This window comes from Bombina bombina, chromosome 6 (assembly GCF_027579735.1).
Source record: "Bombina bombina isolate aBomBom1 chromosome 6, aBomBom1.pri, whole genome shotgun sequence".
In the NCBI taxonomy this organism is placed as follows: Eukaryota; Metazoa; Chordata; class Amphibia; order Anura; family Bombinatoridae; genus Bombina; species Bombina bombina.
Window position 1 is genome coordinate 902,993,712 of NC_069504.1, and position 21,537 is coordinate 903,015,248.

Below are 21,537 nucleotides of genomic sequence, written 5' to 3' on the forward strand. Positions count from 1 at the left end.
CTTTGTTTGTGATGCCATTTTTGATATCATTAGGATTGATGTCAGGTATATGTCTTTAGCTATTTTAGCTAGAAGAGCTTTATGGCTTAAGTCTTGGAATGCAGATATGACTTCTAAGTCAACGTTGCTTTCTCTTTCCTTCCAAGGTAATAAATTATTTTGTTCTCAGTTGGATTCAATAATTTCAACTGTTACTGGGGGGGGGGGGGGAAGGGAGCTTTTTTGCCTCAGGACAAAAAATCTAAAGGTAAATATAGGGCTGCTAATCGTTTTCGTTCCTTTCGTCAGAATAAGGAACAGAAGCCTGACCCTTCCCCTAAAGGAACAGTTTCCGTTTGGAAACCTTCTCCAGTCTGGAATAAATCCAAGCCTTTTAGAAAGTCAAAACCAGCTCCCAAATCCGCATAAAGGTGCGGCCCTCATTCCAGCACAGCTGGTAGGGGGCAGGTTACGATTTTTCAAAGATGTTTGGATCCAGTGTTAATTTTGACGGCAAATTTCAATTTAGTCTTAGTCTTTTGACTAAAATGCCATTTTAGTTTTAGTCGTATTTTAGTCATCTGAATTGTTTTAGTTTTAGTCTAGTTTTAGTCGACTAACTCTTCAGTTGATATTAGTTGACTAAATCTCCAGTAGATTTTAGTTGACTAAAATCTAAGGGGTTTAGTTAAAGTGTAATGTATTATTTAAGCATTTCTCTATAATTTCCAAACTCATTATATACTCCAGGAGTAAACATAACACCTATTATTATTAATTGTATTAAGGTTTAAACATGCAGTATAGACACAGATTTAGAAACTGTTAATTTTGACAGCAAATTTTGATTTAGTTTTAGTCATAGTCTTTTGACTAAAATGCCATTTTGATTTAGTTTTAGTCAGTCTTTTGACTAAAATGCCATTTTAGTTTTAGTCGTATTTTAGTCATCAGAATTTCTTTCGTTTTTAGCTCATTTTAGTCAAGTTTTAGTCGACAAAATTAACACTGTTTGGATCAATTCGATTCAAAGTCTTTGGATTCAGAACATTGTTTCACAAGGGTACAGAATAGGTTTCAAGGTAAGACCGCCTGTGAGAAGATTTTTTCTCTCACGCATTCCAGTAAACCCAGTAAAGGCTCAGGCGTTTCTGAAATGTGTTTCAGACCTAGAGTCGGATGGGGTAATTGTGCCAGTTCCAGTTCTGGAACGGGGTCTGGGGTTTTATTCAAATCTGTTCATTGTACCAAAGAAGGAGAATTCCTTTCGACCAGTTCTGGATCTAAAAATATTGAATCGTTATTTAAGGATACCAACATTCAAAATGGTGACTGTAAGGACTATTCTGCCTTTTGTTCAGCAAGGGCATTATATGTCTACAATAGACTTACAGGATGCATATCTTCATATTCCAATCCATCCAGATCACTATCAGTTCCTGAGATTCCCTTTTATAGACAAGCATTACCAGTTTGTTGCTCTTCCGTTTGGCCTAGCAACAGCTCCAAGGATCTTTTCAAAGGTTCTCGTGCCCTTCTCTCTGTAATTAGAGAACAGGGTATTGCGGTATTTCCTTATTTGGACGATATCTTGGTACTTGCTCAGTCTTTACATTCTGTAGAATCTCATACGAATCAACTTGTGTTGTTTCTTCAAAGACATGGTTGGAGGATCAATTTACCAAAGAGTTCCTTGATTCCTCAGACAAGGGTAACCTTTTTGGGTTTCCAAATAGATTCAGTGTCCATGACTTTGTCTCTAACAGAAAAGAGACGTCTGAAATTGGTTTCAGCTTGTCGAAACCTTCAGTCTCAATCATTCCCTTCGGTAGTTTTGTGCATGGAAATTCTAGGTCTCATGACTGCTGCATCGGACGCGATCCCTTTTGCTCGTTTTCACATGAGACCTCTCCAGCTTTGTATGCTGAATCAATGGTGCAGGGATTATACAAAGATATCACAATTAATATCCTTAAATCCCAATGTTCGATCTTCTCTGACTTGGTGGTTGGATCACCATCGTTTAATTCAAGGGGCCTCTTTTGTTCATCCAACCTGGACTGTGATCTCAACAGATGTGAGTCTTTCAGGTTGGGGAGCTGTATGGGGATCTCTGACAACGCAGGGGGTTTGGGAATCTCAGGAGGCGAGAATACCAAATCAACATTTTGGAACTCCGTGCGATTCTCAGAGATCTTCAGTTCTGGCCTCTTCTGAAGAGAGAATAGTTTATTTGTTTTCAGACAGACAATGTCACAACCGTGTCGTATGTCACTGTGTCGTATGTCAATCATCAAAATGGGATGCACAGTCCTCAGGCTATGAAAGAAGTATCTCGGATACTGGTATGGGCGGAATCCAGCTCCTGTCTAATCTCTGCGGTTCACATCCCAAATATAGACAATTGGGAAGCGGATAATCTCAGTCGCCAGACGTTACATCCGAGCGAATGGTCTCTTCACCCAGAGGTATTTCTTCAGATTGTTCAAATCTGGGGACTTCCAGAAATAGATCTGATGGCTTCTCGTCTAAACAAAAAACTTCCAAGGTATCTGTCCAGATCCAGGGATCCTCAGACGGAAGCGGTGGACGCGCTGTCGCTTCCTTGGAATTATCAACCTGCTTATATCTTTCCGCCTCTAGTTCTTCTTCCAAAAGTGATTTCCAAAATCCTAATGGAGCGTTCGTTTGTACTGCTGGTGGCTCCAGCATGGCCACACAGGTTTTGGTATGCGGATCTCGTTCGGATGGCCAGTTGCCAACCTTGGACACTTCCGTTAAGGCCAGACCTTCTATCTCAAGGCCCATTTTTCTATCAGGATCTCAAATCATTAAATTTGAAGGTATGGAGATTGAACGCTTAATACTTAGTCATAGAGGATTCTCTGACTCAATGTTTAATACTATGTTACAGGCTCGTAAATCTGTGTCTAGAAAGATTTATTACCGAGTTTGGAAGACTTACATTTCTTGGTGTTCTTCTCATAAATTTTCTTGGCATTCTTTTAGAATTCCTAGAATTTTACAGTTTCTTCAGGATGGTTTGGATAAGGGTTTGCCTGCAAGTTCCTTGAAAGGACAAATCTCTGCTCTTTCTGTTCTTTGTCACAGAAAGATTGCTAATCACCCTGATATTCATTGTTTTTTACAGGCTTTGGTTCGTATCAAGCCTGTTATTAAGTCAATCTCTCCTCCTTGGAGTCTTAATTTGGTTCTGAGGGCTTTACAGGCTCCTCCGTTTGAACCTATGCATTCTCTGGATATTAAATTACTTTCCTGGAAAGTTTTGTTCCTTTTGGCCATCTCTTCTGCTAGAAGAGTTTCTGAGTTATCTGCTCTTTCTTGTGAATCTCATTTTCTGATTTTTCATCAGGATAAGGCGGTGTTGCGGACTTCATTTAATTTTTTACCTGAAGTTGTGAATTCTAACAACATTAGTAGAGAAATTGTTGTCCCTTCATTGTGTCCTAACCCTCAGAATTCTCTGGAGAAATCTTTACATTCTTTGGATGTAGTAAGAGCTTTGAAATATTATGTTGAAGCTACTAAAGATTTCAGAAAGACTTTTATCTTTTCTGGTTCTAGGAAAGGTCAGAAGGCTTCTGCCATTTCTTTGGCGTCTTGGTTAAAGTCTTTGATTCATCATGCTTATGTGGAGTCGGGTAAATCCCCGCCTCAAAGGATTACGGCTCATTCTACTAGGTCAGTTTCTACTTCCTGGGCTTTAAGGAATGAAGCTTCTGTTGATCAGATTTGCAAAGCAGCAACTTGGTCTTCTTTGCATACTTTTACTAAATTCTACCATTTTGATGTTTTTTCTTCTTCCAAAGCAGTTTTTGGTAGAAAAGTACTTCAGGCAGCTGTTTCAGTTTGATTCTTCTGCTTATAATTTCAGTTTTTTTCATTATAAGATTAAAACTTTTTGATTTGGGTTGTGGATTATTTATTCAGCGGAATTGGCTGTCTTTATTTTATCCCTCCCTCTCTAGTGACTCTTGCGTGGAAGTTCCACATCTTGGGTATCTGCTATCCCATACGTCACTAGCTCATGGACTCTTGCCAATTAAATGAAAGAAAACATAATTTATGTAAGAACTTACCTGATAAATTCATTTATTTCATATTGGCAAGAGTCCATGAGGCCCACCCTTTTTGTGGTGGTTATGATTTTTTTGTATAAAGCACAATTATTCCAATTCCTTATTTGATGCTTTCGCTCCTTTCTTGTCACCCCACTTCTTGGCTATTTGTTAAACTGAATTGTGGGTGTGGTGAGGGGTGTATTTATAGGCATTTTGAGGTTTGGGAAACTTTGCCCCTCCTGGTAGGAATGTATATCCCATACGTCACTAGCTCATGGACTCTTGCCAATATGAAAGAAATGAATTTATCAGGTAAGTTCTTACATAAATTATGTTTTTTAACATAGGACTAACATGTCCAAAACAACCTCCGAAGAAGTAATAAAATATCGATCCCAGAACGTTCCCGAAGGAAACAATAACAAAATAAAAAAAAGACATCCTATCGGATACAAAGAAAACATAAGGCAACCCGAAGGTTAACGCCCAAGAAGACACAGGCCTATCCGCAGGACCAATCAAACGGAGCCCTAATCTTCCATAAACTGGGAAAGATCTCAATAAAATAACAATAAGGAGATTACATCATCCCCACATGTCTAATGAGGTGCACCATTCGAATTAGCAGACTGAAAATCCCTGTAGGACTTCCTGTAGGAGGAGGAGCTAACAGGTGCTCGAGTGAGTGGCGTGTTACCGGCAAGAGCTCGCTGAAAGCCTAAACTCCCGTCAAGGTCCGTTGCCGGAGTACCTGGTATACTCCCTAGGACACGACCCTATCATACCTAGGGTCCGACTTGGAAGCATCTCTGTAGCCGTACGGAGGCTCATTCGCTAGAGCCACAGCCGAAGCCCCAGATTAGGGGTTATCCAAAGCGCTTTCCATATCGAGGGGGAAGGTCCAGCAACCCAGCAACAGGAGGCAAGGGCTACCCGGAGAAGAGTGGAAAATATAACGGCTGCTGCATCAGATAGCGGTCGGCTAGAACAAGCGGGCGGGCCACAGCAAAGAATACCGCCACAGTGATATCAAGCCCGCCGGGGGAGTTACAGCAGCCCAGACTTACACTGCCGGGGTCTGCGCCTGCCGACTTAGCCCATACTCTCGGGCTCCCTGTGACAAGACGTTCCCGCTAAGAACACTGAGGTACGGAGGGTGGCACCTGGAAGCTGCACTTTGAGACCTCCCTAAGGCCATACGTTCATACAGCGGTAAGCACTTGAAATCTACTGCATACGTCTCCCAGCTCTGGTCTCTGTGATGTGGACCACCTGTTAGAGTCATGCAGGGGTACTAAGATTGTACGACGCCTGCCGCAACATAACCTGCCCCAACAGAATCACCTGGTTTCAGGGTAAGATCTCTAATCTGTGTAATATAATAGCTGGTGCCTCAACTGACTGTCTATTTCTGCCTTACTATATCGTGCATCTTACACAGCTTTGCTATATAGCTCTATATCACTTAGACTCTGAAAGCAAAAAAAAAAAAAAACTGCAAGGAGCCGCTTCTGCATACTAATACTCAGCTTGCTGCTTGCTTAAAGAGACACCTGTGTTTTTGAACGATACTAACACTCAACAGAGCTTACACACTAGCAGTGAAACCTAGTTTGCTGAAAAAATCTTGGAGGTTGTATGCCTGCAGCTAAAGAGACATATCTGTAAATATTCTTGGCCTGCCAGGGGGAGCCTGGCCACATATAAATAACCTGCTGCTATCCAATGTTAAAGAGACACCCTTAAAGAATGCTGCCTGCCTAGTACACTGCTATTATCCTGGATATAATATCAGTAGTGTGGTTTACTGCATTAAAACTTGCTCTTCTATAAAAGTGTGAGTGTGGGACCTAGTACCGGACAGAGACTGCTACCTACTTGAAATTTACTTATATATCTCTCTGCCACAGGTTCTCGCAGGCACTAAGGTCTGCAATATCTAGGAGGACAATGATAGGTTATTAAAATTCCACCTAATACAGATAGAATTGCAAAACCTGCGAGCATTTCATGTGTTATCCTTTACCGGTTTTTCACTTGTAGATATGTAGGTATTTACATGTATGTTGCCATATATATCTTGGCCATATGACTATACTATAAGGTCGCTCTGAATGCTAAGCTGGTATGCTAATGGTTCCCTGACTCCTCCCTGACTGTTCCCAGGAATAAGGAGCATAGCATAAAGTTAGGAAAAGATTGCTACAATTTATACCTAGTTATTTCTTATAAGTAATGAAATTTTCTACTGACTAGGAATAGCATGGATGCCTATTAAGTGCTGCAACTCAAGCTGCAAAGTTTTTGTTTCTCATTTTTTTTTTTTTCCCTTCTTTTTTTTCCTCTTTTTCTTCTCTCCTTTTCTGAATATTGGTAACATTGAAGTTTTCGAGTGTGTAATGTTAGGTGATTTAGAGGTTCATACTTTGATATATTATAACTATGTATTGTATGACCTGAATAGATTTTGACTATAAGCATATACAATAAGTTGCCAAAAGTATTGGGCTAAACATTATATAAGAACTCAAATATAATTACCCCTGAGCAGCTATAACATAAAACACAGGACAAGATAGGGGAAGGAAAGGAAGAACAGAGAGTTAAAGAGAGAGAAAAAAAAGGGGGGAAAAGCTCTCTGGACTTAAACTAGGCTATAAGGGCTTAAAACTAAAGCCATAGCCAAATAGGACACAATTTAGATCACATATTTATCTTTGGGTACGGTCGTGTAACTCACATAGGTTAATACACACTCTTCTCCTCTCTATAGTATACACATATATTTTTGTATAACACATATACCTTTGCTACTGGGGCTCACTCCCCCCCCCCCCCAAAAAAAAACAAAAACAAAAAAAAAACAACAAGATCAGCACTATTTTTTTTAGCACTTCCCCGTTTCACTTTGTTTGTGATTTCCATTCTTTTTTTACCACCTGCCCTCTTTAACACGAGAAATATATGGAAAAATTTCTCCTCCCGCACAGCACACCTTCTCAGACCATGCCCCCAAAAAGTAAGGATAGAAGGCCACGTACATCCGATATTATGGCTGAGAATATAAATGAAGCTTTAAACCCAAAAATAGACCTACAGCCTCTAATCACTCAACTTAGTGATATTTTCCTCCCTCAGTTTGAACATCTAAAGATTCAAATTTCTAGTTTATCGGCAGAATTAAAAGTATTTGCTAATAGACTTTCAGAAGCAGAAGACAGAATTTCAGAAGTTGAGGACATAACCAACAACCAGTCCCAAAAAATTTCAGAGTTAGAAAAAAAAAATATGAATCTAACCGCTAGGTTAGATGACCTTGAAGACCGCTCAAGGAGGAACAATTTAAAAATCATAGGTGTCCCTGAGTCAGATCAATCAAAAGATCTATTATATTTTGCTACAACAATTTTGCCCCAAGCTCTAGGAATAGATCATACGCAAATACCAATAGCGGTAGAGCGGGCGCACAGGTTGGGCCCCCCTAGAAGCAGAGCTAATGGTAAAAATATATATAGACCAATTTTGATAAAGTTCCTAAACTTTCAAGATAAGCTAAATATTCTCCGGCTATATAGGAAAGCAGATAACTTTCATATAGAAGACAATAAAATCTTAATGTTCCAAGACTATTCCGCCAACACTGCTTTCAGGAGGAAAGAAATGGCTCCTTTTTGTACCAAATTGATAAAAGAAGGTTTCCTAGCAAAATTAGTCTATCCCGCAAGGATAATTATAGAAGAAAAGGAAGGCATAGTCAGATTAGACAATGTAGAAGAAGCTAAAGGTTACTTTACAGATCATAAGCTAACACTCACATGAGGGCTGGGACAGCTATAAAATAGAGTATGCATGTGTCTCCCTTGTAGTGTGCTACTGCTTCTGCTCAATATGGAAAAAGTGTGTAAATATATAGAGAAAGTATACCAGGCTCTGGCTGTTAAGGTTTTTGTTGTAAATAACTTTTTGTTTTATTTAGAATTGTTTTTTTTGTTTGTTTTTTTTGTTTTTTTTTGGCTCTCCCCATCTCCCCCCTTTCCTCTCCTACACGGGTTTCTCCCCAATCTTTCCCAATTTTTATATAACAGACGAATAAGATGAAGGGTAACAGACTGCTTTCCTGGAACGTGGGTGGCACAACTGGGTAAACATAACCCTGATATAGCCCTAATACAAGAAACACACTTAAAACAAGAGGAAGCTGTTAAGCTAAAATGTAAATGGGTTGGGGAGGTGATTGCCACCCCCTGTTCCAGAAGGAAAAAAGGAGTAGCTATCCTGCTACATAAAAAATTGACATATAACATTATAAAAATAACTCTAGACCCTGATGAAAGATGGGTCCTACTGGAGATACAGGTCGAGGGTGCTAAAATGGTGATCTGCAATGTATATGGTCCTAATAAAACAGACCCTATTTTTTGGAATAATTTAGTCTTTATGTTAACCAATTTTATGGATCAGAATATAATCTTAGCGGGTGATTTCAACTTAATACCCTCAGAAACCCTAGACAAATTTAGTCCCCGGAATTCCACTTTCTCTGGTCAGAAGTCCAGAATATTCAAGCAATTATGCAAAAATCTGAAACTACATGACATATGGCGTCTGCAATCCCCTGACACGAAGTCCTTTACTTGCGATTCAAAAACTTATGGTTCTTTATCCCGAATAGACTTCTTTCTGATATCCAGCTCTTTGATTAAATTAGACACTCAAACAAAGATATTTGACATTGTGATTTCGGATCATGCAATTATCTCTTTAGATATACACCTCCATTCCTTTCAGAAAAATGAAAGAAATGACTTTTTCTTCACAAAATATCTAGTTAACGATCTAGAACTTAATAACTGGTTAACACATGAATGGAAAGAATTTGCCTTTCTAAATAGATCATATAGAGAAAAGACTGAAATCTTTTGGGAAACGGCAAAGGCCTTTCTAAGAGGTGAGATTAAAGCCTATATGATTAAAAAAAAAAAAGAAGTTGCAGTTGAAGGAGAATCAGCTCTCTAAGCAAGTACAGAATGCATACTCAAAATATATAAGTAATCCCTCCAGGAGATTAAGAGATAAGTATAATGCGGCCAGAACAGAAAGGGATATTTTCATCAAACAGAAAGTTGCATGGGAAGAATTAAAGATAAGTGCTAAGTATAAAGGCCAATATGGGAAGTCAGCTAAGTTTCTATCTAGACTGGATAAAGTTAGGAAAAAATCTAATGTAATAGAAGCTATCTATGATGGGACAGAAAGAGTAACAGATCAAGATAAAATTAAAAACGTTTTTTTGAAATTCTATCAAAATCTATACGCAGCCAAAGAAATTAATACCAATAACAAAGCTAACTTTTGGTACAAAATTAGCCTCCCTAAATTAGCACAAGAAATGGCCAGTGAGTTAAATAGACCAATAACTCAAGAAGAAGTAGTGGAAGCAATTAAAAATGCTAAACTTAATAAAGCCCCGGGCCCAGACCAAATGCCAGCTGAAATGTACAAGATACTCATAACAGAGATAACAGATGTCTTAGTACAACTATTTAATGGTTATTTTATTGAGGTCCAAAGTATATCAAAGTATTTCTCTGAGTCTACAATAACATTGATACTGAAACAGGGAAAACCGGCATTAGATCCCAAGTCATATAGACCAATCTCATTGCTTAATACAGACTATAAGCTATTAACTCATATCATTGCCAACAGATTGAAAACATGTTTGGACCCTATTATACATCTTGACCAGGTGGGTTTCATGCACCAAAGATCATTAACCAAAAATACACGGAAGCAGGGGCGAATTATGGCCTAGGCCAACAAGGCACGGGCCTAGGGCGGCAGATTTGAGGGGGCGGCACTTTTTGGGGCCGGGCACTCAAGAATTGGCCCTTTATTGGTGTCTGACTGCGGATGCTGCTTAGAGAAGATCAAAAACTGGCCACACTAATGCATGAGAGGCAGCGGCTGCTATGGAAGTGGGACTGGGAAGGGAACCTCTCAGTCAGTGTATTTTCACAGTAAGTTAGTCAGTCCGACTCCTATTGTAATATGATCTAACTCTAAGACGTCACCTACTATTTGTTTTAATGAATTGTGTTGTGAGTTATTTGAAATATCGCCAATCGCCACTTAAGGAAGTAAAGCTCCTGCTCCAGCAACAACTGACACTGACTGAGGCTTGCGAGGAGGGAGGAAATAGAATCTGTGACAAGTGCGGTGCACGCTGCAACTGCTTATTCCTCCTGTCCTGACAATTTAAACGGCAGAACACTGGAAGGACAATCAAGGAAGTAAAGATTGCTAAAACACCACTCCAGGACGGTCCTTTCAAGCTCCAGCAACAACTGACTGATGGGCTTGCGAGGAGGGAGGAAATAGAATCTGACACTCCAGTGCGGTGCACGCTGCAACGGCTTATTCCTGACAATTTAAACGGCACAAGGAAGGACATTGGACAATCATCATTGACACTGTGCCGTTTAAATTGTCAGGAATAAGCCGTTGCAGCGTGCACCGCACTGGAGTGTCAGATTCTATTTCCTCCCTCCTCGCAAGCCCATCAGTCAGTGTCAGTTGTTGCTGGAGCTTGAAAGGACATGGAGCAGTGTTATAGCAATCTTTACTTCCTTGATTGTCCTTCCAGTGTTGTGCCGTTTAAATTGTCAGGACAGGAGGAATAAGCAGTTGCAGCGTGCACCGCACTTGTCACAGATTCTATTTCCTCCCTCCTCGCAAGCCTCAGTCAGTGTTAGTTGTTGCTGGAGCAGGAGCTTGAAAGGACGTGGAGCGGTGATATGTTATTGTCAGTGTAATGCCTGTGGAGCCAGCAGTCCCGCTTCCTAATCTGTAGCATAGCAGCCGTTTCCTTCCCTCCCCCTTCCTGGCCCCCCAAGTGCCGTGCTCACTCAGCTGACATTGCTTTCACTGACTGTCTGACAGCATCTGCACACAGCCACGCAGATCAAGACAGTAGCAGTGAACAGCACGCTTCTGAAGACAGGGCATAGATCAGGTCACAGGGGAATATTGCAGTGAAATAGTGAATATGTGGTAAGAGGGGGATCAGGGATGTTATTGTTATAGCAAGGCTTGTTGGTTGTTGTAAATAATGTGTGCTACAGTCTGCTGCTGCAGAGCAGGACATAAATACCCCCACGGCTCCTGCTCACAGCAGAAAACAGGCTTTTTTTTAACCTCTTTGCTCCCAGAGGTGATGGGCTATGCTGGAAATAGTAGTTATGCTGTGTCTGTGACTGTGCACTGTGCGTATATATATATATATATATATATATATATATATATATATATATATATACACACACACACACACACACACTAACTATATATATTATATATATATATATATATATATATATACACACACACATACACATACATGCAAGTCCTGGGGTGTAAAAATATTATGGGTGTAAAAATATTATGGCTGAAAAAAAGCCTAAAACCTAGGGGGGTAGGGGGGGGGGGGCAGCAGAATTTTGAGGGCCTAGGGCAGCACAAAACCTAAATACGCCCCTGCACGGAAGGTAGCACTAGTATTAGATTATCTATGGAATAAACTCTCAGAAAAAAAACAGTAATCAAACAGGATTTTGCCTTAATAACAATTGATGCCGAAAAAGCATTTGATGCTATAATCTGGGACCACCTCTTCACCACGTCATCACAATTTGGCTTTACAGGCCAGTTTCTTAAATTCATTGAAACTATATACAACCATCCGAGATTTAATATATTAATAAACGGTAGCCACACTACATACCTTACACTACACCGGGGCACGAGACAAGGCTGCCCACTCTCACCGCTATTATTCAATGTGGCCATAGAACCACTCGCTATAATGATGCGGCAAGAGCTACAAGGAATTAGGTTAGGGGAAGAAAAACTTGTTCTATCCTTGTATGCGGATGACCTGCTCTTATATGTTAAAAATACAAAGAAAAGCATACCACAGGCCATAAAGATCATTGACTTGTTTGGCTCCATTTCGGGCTATAAAATTAACGCTAATAAGTCTGAAATCTTATGGATCAATAAAAATAAAGATAGTTTACAAGAATATCCTTTCCAAGATACATGTAGTATTAAATATCTTGGAATATACTTTCATGCTGACCCTAAGCAATGGTATAGTTTAAATTATGCACCCTTTTTTAAAAAAGCATCAGAGAAATTGCTACAATGGAGTAATTTCCCTATCTCTCTTTCAGCTAAAGTAATGATTATTAAATCTATCTTACTCCCCAAACTGATCTATATTATGCAAAATATCCCATTGTTTATCCTGGCCCAAGATAATAAAAGGTTTAACGCAGATTGTGCCAATTTCATGTGGAATAATAAAAGCCATATGTTTTCTATAGCTAAACTAACATCAAGATTGGAAGAAGGAGGTTTATCTTTTCCAGACATTAGAAAGTACAATATTGCCATATTAGCTCGATCAGCAATTGACTGGTTATCAGAAGTCAATTATCTTACACTTCTATCCAAGTCTGTGCGCACCTTTCTCCCTGAAAGCCCTATTACATTGCCCAATGACACAACTACCATCCCATATTAAAAAGTTAAAGATACTATCTAATACTATCGAAGCATGGCAGAAACTCACTATAATGCTCAAAGTCAATTTTGAAATTACCCCATTCCTCCCGATACGAGGTAATCCAAAATTTATACCTGGCACCTCGCATGAAATATACAAAACTTGGATGCATAAAGGACTGCTTTACATATATCAATGTTTAAATAACATGTCCCAGATAAAAACCTTTGAAGATATTGCGAGAGAATTCTGTCTATCTAACAAGAACTTCTTTGCCTATCTTCAGATTAGACATTATATAACAGGAATTAATAAACCAAACTCAGACATGAGTGGTTGGTGGGAGGTCGAAAAATATATAGTTAGCTATAAGTCAGGCAAACATAGTATAGCATTATTATACAAAATTATGCTGGCAAAGCAGGCACAAATGTTTAGGGATAATTTAGCCTTAAAGTGGAACCTTTCCTTTACGGACATTTCTGTAGAATCGCTGACTGCTAGTTACAAGTGGATACAAGGTGCGAACATTCCGTCAGCATGGAAAGAATCACATATAAAATTATTGAACAACGCTTATCTGACACCCTGGAAACTATCTAAATGGTATCTGAATTCGGTAGCAAAATGCCCAAGATGCAATAATCCGCGTGCAGATATAATACATTGCTTTTGGAATTGCCCCAAAATGGCCCAGTTCTGGAGAAAAGTGGAATTCTGGCTTAATAAGGTACTAGATTTTAGGCTAAAAATCCAAGCTAAACATATCTTCTTTCTTTACAACATGGATCATAACGGAGCGAATACTAATCTTATTAATACGGTAATTATGCTTGGTCGTAATCTTATACTAAAAGATTGGAAGAATAGAAAAGCTCCCACAATGGGCTGCTTTATAAATACCATACATGCCCAGATAGTTTTTGAACAAATGAATATAGCCCCCCTAGAAGAGAAAAGGATCAAAAAAAATTTTTTTAAATGGCTAAGTTATTTTGTCCTACCCGCTGGCGATTCAGTTTACGATTGTCCGTAATTTACGCAGATCAGAATTTTTTGAGACATTGACTCTGTCAAATGTTTTCCCATCTGAATGGTACTGATCACAGCTTCAGTAAGCAAAGGAAAATGAATAGTTAGACTCCGGTTCATATTGACTAGAAATAAAATCAAAATTCTAATGTGGATGGAGAGAGGATGTTAGGGCGAGAGGGGTGGGGTGCCTGCATTCGGGTTTTTTTTTTTTTTTTTTTTATTTGTTTGTTTGTTGTTTTTGTTTTTTATGTTTTCTAGTTGTTGACCAGTTTGATTATAAAATGTGTTTTTAATTTTTCATTAGAAAACCCCCAATTCTGTATAAAATGTATTTATTGATACTATGCAGGAAGTATGCGAATATCTGTTTAGAAAAATTATCTCTGAAAGGGGTAATGCCAGGAGATGCACCCCCACAGAGTTTGTTTACATATAGAGATTGTGAAGTTTCTTGTACTTGCTTTAACTGTATTGTATTTATAAGATCTCTGTATCCCCCTGGTCCCTCTTATTTTGTTCCCCTTTTGTTTTATCTCTTACCTGATATATATACCGAATTGGTAAATAAAGATATATTTAAAAAAAAAAAAGAAAATCCCTGTATTCGATAAGGATAGGGTCATTTAACAACTGGAAAACATGTCTGAGCAATATGCGAAGACACACAACCCTGTAACGAAAGGCACAACACTCAGGGACAGCTACACCCGCAGGGAACTGTAGAGGCCCTCCCCAAGGCGGAAGACCCGGGACAATAGGGCACAAGCACAATCGCAAATAGACGTCTGGACTCGCAAACATTATGTGGAAGCAAAAATGTGCTGCAACCCCGGGAGGGGGGGGGGGGGGGGGGGAGATACATGGCACCCTGCATGGAGGAATAATCATAAACTGGGTTACCCGCATTTGTAGAAGTATGGTTTGGTAGGGAACTCGTCTCTCAGAGGACGGGACCCCCAGAGGCGGATGGCTCAGCTGTCCCAATTCCCAGAGCCTAATGAACAAGGTGCTCTCATATGGCATATGGAACATAACTGGTTGACATTTGTCAACAAGGTCAATTCGAATTCGTCACCGGACACAGAATCTGAAATTAAAATAGTCTCAGTATCAGAATCCTCCATAACTGAATCTGAAATTTGAACAGTCTCAGCATCAGAGTCCTCCATAACTAGGTAGAGGATATGTAAATATGGACTAAAGTATTAAAATAAAAACGGCACCTGACACCCATAATGGCTGGGGCACTCACCACCTCCTATGACCAGACCCATGCAGACTAGAATTTTTCCTTCGCCACACAGTCGGGTATGCGGAAATGGAAGATGGAACGGAACCACGCCCGACCACAAGGTTAACCGTAGAGTCCAGAAAAAGCGCACCCAACCAAAAGGTCGCGTCACTTCCAAAGGCCTCAATGTTCCAAACCATGAGCCCATTGATTCCAAGATACTAAAGGAGACTCACTGAGACCCTTATGTTAAGTTAGACCCACAAGGTGGTAGCATCTTGGGAAAACATTTGTATTACAGTACATTCATGAAGAAAGTAAAATGAAACGATCTTACCGGAATCTATGCCGTGGAACAGGAACACGGCCCTTCAATTGTGATGGATAGTAGCATCGCCTCCACCATGGACTTGAGAGAAGAAAGCAGGCAGCGTAGCGAAGTTCGACAACGCCGATTGCTTGAGGAGCTGTTAACATGAGTCGGGATGGTTTTGCAGAAAGACTCTCCTTGCATCTCCGGAGTCTAACTTTCATTCAAGCCCTCACTGAGAGACTGACAGGATTACTTAAAACTCCTGTCCCATGCCGAAGAGTACTATCCTCCATAAGAGACCAAATAAATTCTGACACTTCTCTGCCAACCTCCTGGGACAAAAGGCAAAGGATGACTGGGGGATGAGGGGAGTGGGAGGAGTAGTTAAGCCTTTGGTTGGGGTGTCTTTGCCTCCTCCTGGTGTCCAGGTTCTTGTTTCCCAAAAGTAATGAATGCAGCTGTGGACTCTTTCCATTTAAGAAGAAAAGTTTAGGAACTACTTATCTAGAGCTTAACATTTGTTCTAAAACCCATCCCTATCCAGTGACTGGCGTCCATTGTGTTAAAAGTCCAAACATGGTATTGGGAGGCATAGGAAAGACAAAGGAATCCGTCAACAATCAAATATGACATATAATAAGACATAAAAGAGAGGAGTCCAGAAAGAGAACTCCTTAGAGACTACTGATGTTGTAGGCACTCTAGAACAAAGTATACCTACTACCTCCCATGTGCAACCTGATATTCCTAACTGTCTAAATTCACATTGCATAGATGGCTACTGCCATGAACATCAATGGCCTCTGAACATCATTTACATATACAGAATTTAATTCCTTGCAAAATCATGGTGTCATTTAAATTCCCTGCCCACTGAGAGCATTTTCACTTTCTTAAACATGCAATTCACTATTCCATCTCTCTTAGGTATTTGCAGCAATCCTTTCCTTACCTGTTGCCATAACGTCACTCTGTGTTTCCCCTGCATTCTCCTCTGTTTCATTTTCACAGAGTGCTGCATTTCTTCCTTTCCACTCAGATTTCGGGAGCACTTCCACCGCCACAATATCTCCATGGATTGCACGGTTTCGCGCTTTGGTACCATGAATTAAAACATCACTCTGGATATCTGCAAATAAAATATTTAGTGTTAATATATTTAGCACAAAGAGCATTTTTTGGCCAACATAACTGCAAGAGAAGTTGCCCAAATCAGACCGATATCCCTTAAACCTTACAAGTTTAATAAAATCCAGAGACTATTTATCTATATCCACCTATATTTTATTTTTCCAGGTCCAATTCCCCAAAACCGGAATTCCAGAACAGGATTTTTTTTAAATATTTTAAAAAAATTAAATGATCAAAAGTTACTATTTTCCCTGCCTGTAAGTAACATTCTTCTCTGCCTGTGTTGTTGGTGTGGTTTTTGTGTTCTAAAATGCAAATAATACTCTATATTTATTTAAAACCACAAATATTACCTGATTACAGTACTGTACTAGCTTTCTGAGGGTACTTTGTATACAAAAGTATTTATAATGATTTATAGATGAAAATATTCCAAAATCCAAACCTTTTCTAGGCCCTGATAAGTTTGGATAAAGAGTTTTTTTAACCCTTCAAAAGTGACAGTTAATGAAGCTCTGCTTCAAACTTGGTGCTGCCATCTATGAATTTAAGTATTCTTGTACCCTGTAACAGAAGTGTTGCACATTCACAGATCTGTGACACTCTCTTTTTTATAAAAAAAAAAAAAAAGCGTACTGTGCAGAGCTGGAGCTGTACAGCATTATTCCTGAGGGCTTTTTTATATTTGCCAAATATATTTGGCAAGTACAATTAACTACACAATCATTAATAGACTGCCGTAGGCGCCACCTCTAATCTTTTTGCTTTTGTTTTTAACTCTTTGTTACAGACTGCATGGTTAGTTAGAAGTGCAGTTAGTGAGGTTGGCAGGTCTGTTCACCCTGTTTAGTTTTAGTATACACAACCCTTTGCCACTGGCTTTTTTATATTTGTTATGTAACTTTTAAACTGTGGGGGGGGGGGGGGGATGCAAACATACAGTAACTTTTATTTTTCTATTGCAATAGCTAATCCAGGGCAAGGTACAGCTGTCAAAAAAACCAGCAATATCACTAATCAGTTAAAGTGCCACAGAATACAACAATACATGTCTACCAAGATGGCAGCGCCCAGTATAAAAATGTAGGGCTTTGCTAACTGGCTTCTGTAACGGGTTAAAATAAGAGAACAGCTTTAAAGAGAGCTTCAGGTATAGTAGGAAAAACAATAGCATGGTGAGTAGTAACTAGTTTCCATTGAGGTGATAACGTTTTGAATACCATTTATTTCCATTAAAGTCTATGGAGAATTTTTATGTTACCAACAGTTTCCAAACTTTACCACCTCAGTGGAAACTAGCCCTATGTTAGTGTAGATATACCCAGCAGTTTCATTTCCCTTTAAATACATGTTAAATACTTTTTGCAGGACATAAGCGGATAGTTATATGCAAGCAACAGTGCAATGATTAAATGCGCTAACATATTAGATGCTTTTCTTTTTTGCACTTGTACATCCCTTTAACTGGCTGCCAGCCAAGAGGACAGTTACTTTACTCATATCAGTAGTACTGGTAATAACTACCAAGTGCAAAATTGAAGAAACAACGTTTTTTGGACAAATTCACAATTATATGACTCTGGGTACAATCTCTTCCTTCAGAAGCAAATTATCCATGACACACTTTACCTGTATTTTTGCCTCCAAAACCCTGAAGACGTACAAAGGCTTCCAGTTGAGAACGGTGCTTGTTTACACTTAGAGTCCCCTAATAAAAGAATTTAGTGGTAAAGGTACAATGAATTAAAAGCAATTTCTCTATATTTTAACCATACGATAATTTAAAGTTTCTGCAACTCACCTGCTTGTATCTACCAGATTTGATTCCTGCCTCGAGAACCTCCAGAGGGAGATGCTCTGGGTACTCCTTGCCTTTATCGTGGTTTTCACTCTCCCGCTCACACTGGGCCTGTCGCAGAGATTCGTACAACTCTAGAGCTCCCTTCAGGTCTGGCCAGAAAGTTTCCAAATAAAGCTGATCAGTGAAAATAAATCATAAACAGGTTGTAAAAGTTTATATTTCAAGCTTTAGTTCTGTCTTATACCATACAAGGTAACATTTTATATAGTTTTTTTTCTAGTAACACATTTTGTGTGGTTATCAGATTGCAGACTGAGCAGTTCAAGCTAGACTGGGCTCACTGTCTGCCAGTATCATCTGCCCAATGCCAATAAAAACATAATTTATGCTTACCTGATAAATTTATTTCTCTTGTGGTGTATCCAGTCCACGGATCATCCATTACTTGTGGGATATTCTCCTTCCCAACAGGAAGTTGCAAGAGGATCACCCACAGCAGAGCTGCTATATAGCTCCTCCCCTAACTGCCATATCCAGTCATTCGACCAAAACTAGCCGAGAAAGGAGAAACCATAGGGTGCAGTGGTGACTGTAGTTTAAAATTTAGACCTGCCTTAAAAGGACAGGGCGGGCCGTGGACTGGATACACCACAAGAGAAATAAATTTATCAGGTAAGCATAAATTATGTTTTATCTTGTTAGGTGTATCCAGTCCACGGATCATCCATTACTTGTGGGATACCAATACCAAAGCTAAAGTACACGGATGAAGGGAGGGACAAGGCAGGTACTTAAACGGAAGGGACCACTGCCTGTAGAACCTTTCTCCCAAAAATAGCCTCCGAAGAAGCAAAAGTATCAAATTTGTAAAATTTTGAAAAGGTATGAAGCGAAGACCAAGTCACCGCTTTGCAAATCTGTTCAACAGAAGCCTCATTTTTAAAGGCCCAGGTAGAAGTCACAGCTCTAGTAGAATGAGCTGTAATCCTTTCAGGGGGCTGCTGTCCAGCAGTCTCATAGGCTAAGCGTATTACGCTCCAAAGCCAAAAAGAGAGAGAGGTTGCCGAAGCCTTTTGACCTCTCCTCTGTCCAGAGTAAACAACAAACAGGGAAGATGTTTGACGAAAATCTTTAGTCGCTTGTAAGTAAAACTTTAAAGCACGGACTACGTCCAAATTATGTATAAGACGTTCCTTCTTTGAAGGATTAGGACACAATGATGGAACAATCTCTTGATTGATATTCTTGTTGGAAACTACCTTAGGTAAAAACCCAGGTTTTGTATGCAGAACTACTTTATCTGTATGGAAAATCAGATAAGTAGAATCACATTGTAAAGCTGATAACTCAGACTCTACGAGCCGAGGAAATAGCCATCAAAAACAGAACTTTCCAAGATAAAAGTTTGATATCAATGGAATGAAGGGGTTCAAACGGAACTCCTTGAAGAACCTTAAGAACCAAGTTTAAGCTCAGCCAGACGCTTGTGCAAAAGGATAGACAGAGCAGAAATCTGTCCCTTTAAAGAACTAGCTGATAATCCTTTATCCAAACCCTCTTGGAGAAAGGACAATATCCTAGGAATCCTAACCTTACTCCATGAGTAATTCTTGAATTCACACCAATGAAGATATTTGCGCCATATCTTATGGTAGATTTTCCTGATTACAGGCTTTCGTGCCTGTATTAAGGTATCAATGACTGACTCGGAGAAGCCACGCCTTGATAAAATCAAGCGTTCAATCTCCAGGCAGTCAGTCTCAGAGAAATTAGATTTGGATGATTGAAAGGACCTTGTAGTAGAAGGTCTTGTCTCAGAGGCAGAGGCCAAGGTGGAAAGGATGACATGTCCACCAGGTCTGCATACCAGGTCCTGCGTGGCCACGCAGGCGCGATCAAGATCACCGATGCTCTCTCCTGTTTGATTTTGGCAATCAGTCGAGGGAGCAGAGGAAACGGTGGAAACACATAAGCCAGGTTGAAGAACCACGGTGCTGCTAGAGCATCTATCAGCGTCGCTTCTGGGTCCCTGGACCTAGATCCGTAACAAGGAAGCTTGGCGTTCTGGCGAGACGCCATGAGATCCAATTCTGGTGTGCCCCAACGATGAACCAATTGAGCAAACACCTCCGGATGGAGTACCCACTCCCCCGGATGAAAAGTCTGACGAAAATCCGCCTCCCAGTTCTCTACACCTGGGATATGGATCGCTGATAGATGGCAAGAGTGAGTCTCTGCCCAGCGAATTATCTTGGAGACTTCTAACATCGCTAGGGAGCTCCTGGTCCCCCCTTGATGGTTGATGTAAGCCACAGTCGTGATGTTGTCCGACTGAAATCTGATGAACCTCAGGGTTGCTAACTGAGGCCAAGCTAGAAGAGCATTGAATATTGCTCTTAACTCCAGAATATTTATTGGGAGGAGTTTCTCCTCCTGAGTCCACGATCCCTGAGCCTTCAGGGAATTCCAGACTGCACCCCAACCTAGAAGGCTGGCATCTGTTGTTACAATTGTCCAATCTGGCCTGCGAAAGGTCATACCTTTGGACAGATGGACCCGAGATAGCCACCAGAGAAGAGAATCTCTGGTCTCTTGATCCAGATTTAGCAGAGGGGACAAATCTGTGTAATCCCCATTCCACTGACTGAGCATGCATAATTGCAGCAGTCTGAGATGTAGGCGCGCAAATGGCACTATGTCCATCGCCGCTACCATTAAGCCGATCACTTCCATGCACTGAGCCACCGAAGGGCGCAGAATGTAGTGAAGAACACGGCAGGAATTTAGAAGCTTTGATAACCTGGACTCCGTCAGGTAAATTTTCATTTCTACAGAATCTATCAGAGTTCCTAGGAAGGAAACCCTTGTGAGGGGTGATAGAGAACTCTTTCCCTCGTTCACTTTCCACCCATGCGACCTCAGAAATACCAACACTATGTCCGTATGAGATTTGGCAATTTGGAAGTTTGACGCCAGTATCAGGATGTCATCTAGATAAGGGGCCACTGCTATGCACCGTGGTCTTAGGACCGCCAGAAGAGACCCCAGAACCTTTGTAAAAATTCTTGGGGATGTAGCTAACCCGAAGGGAAGAGCCACAAACTGGTAATGCCTGTCTAGAAAGGCAAACCTTAGGAACCGATGATGATCTTTGTGAATCGGTATGTGAAGGTAAGCATCCTTCAAATCCACTGTGGTCATGTACTGACCCTCCTGGATCATAGGTAGGATTGTCTGAATAGTTTCCATTTTGAACGATGGAACTCTGAGGTATTTAAGATCTTTAGATCCAAAATTGGTCTGAAGGTTCCCTCTTTCTTGGGAACCACAAACAGATTTGAATAAAATCCCTGTCCTTGTTCCATCTGTGGAACTGGATGGATCACTCCCATTATT

The 21,537-nt window shown here is 40.2% G+C and overlaps 1 protein-coding gene across 1 annotated transcript in view; it reads right to left on the minus strand.

Moving 5' to 3' along the window:
• Nucleotides 1-21,537, minus strand: part of DIS3L (DIS3 like exosome 3'-5' exoribonuclease) — a 221,665-nt gene that overhangs the window by 148,226 nt on the left and 51,902 nt on the right. The window contains exons 5-7 of the mRNA XM_053718530.1: nt 18,142-18,315; nt 17,970-18,048; nt 16,162-16,338 (exon numbers count right to left, since the gene is read on the minus strand). Coding sequence (XP_053574505.1) covers nt 16,162-16,338; nt 17,970-18,048; nt 18,142-18,315 — 430 coding nt within the window. The remainder of the gene's footprint in view (nt 1-16,161; nt 16,339-17,969; nt 18,049-18,141; nt 18,316-21,537) is intronic.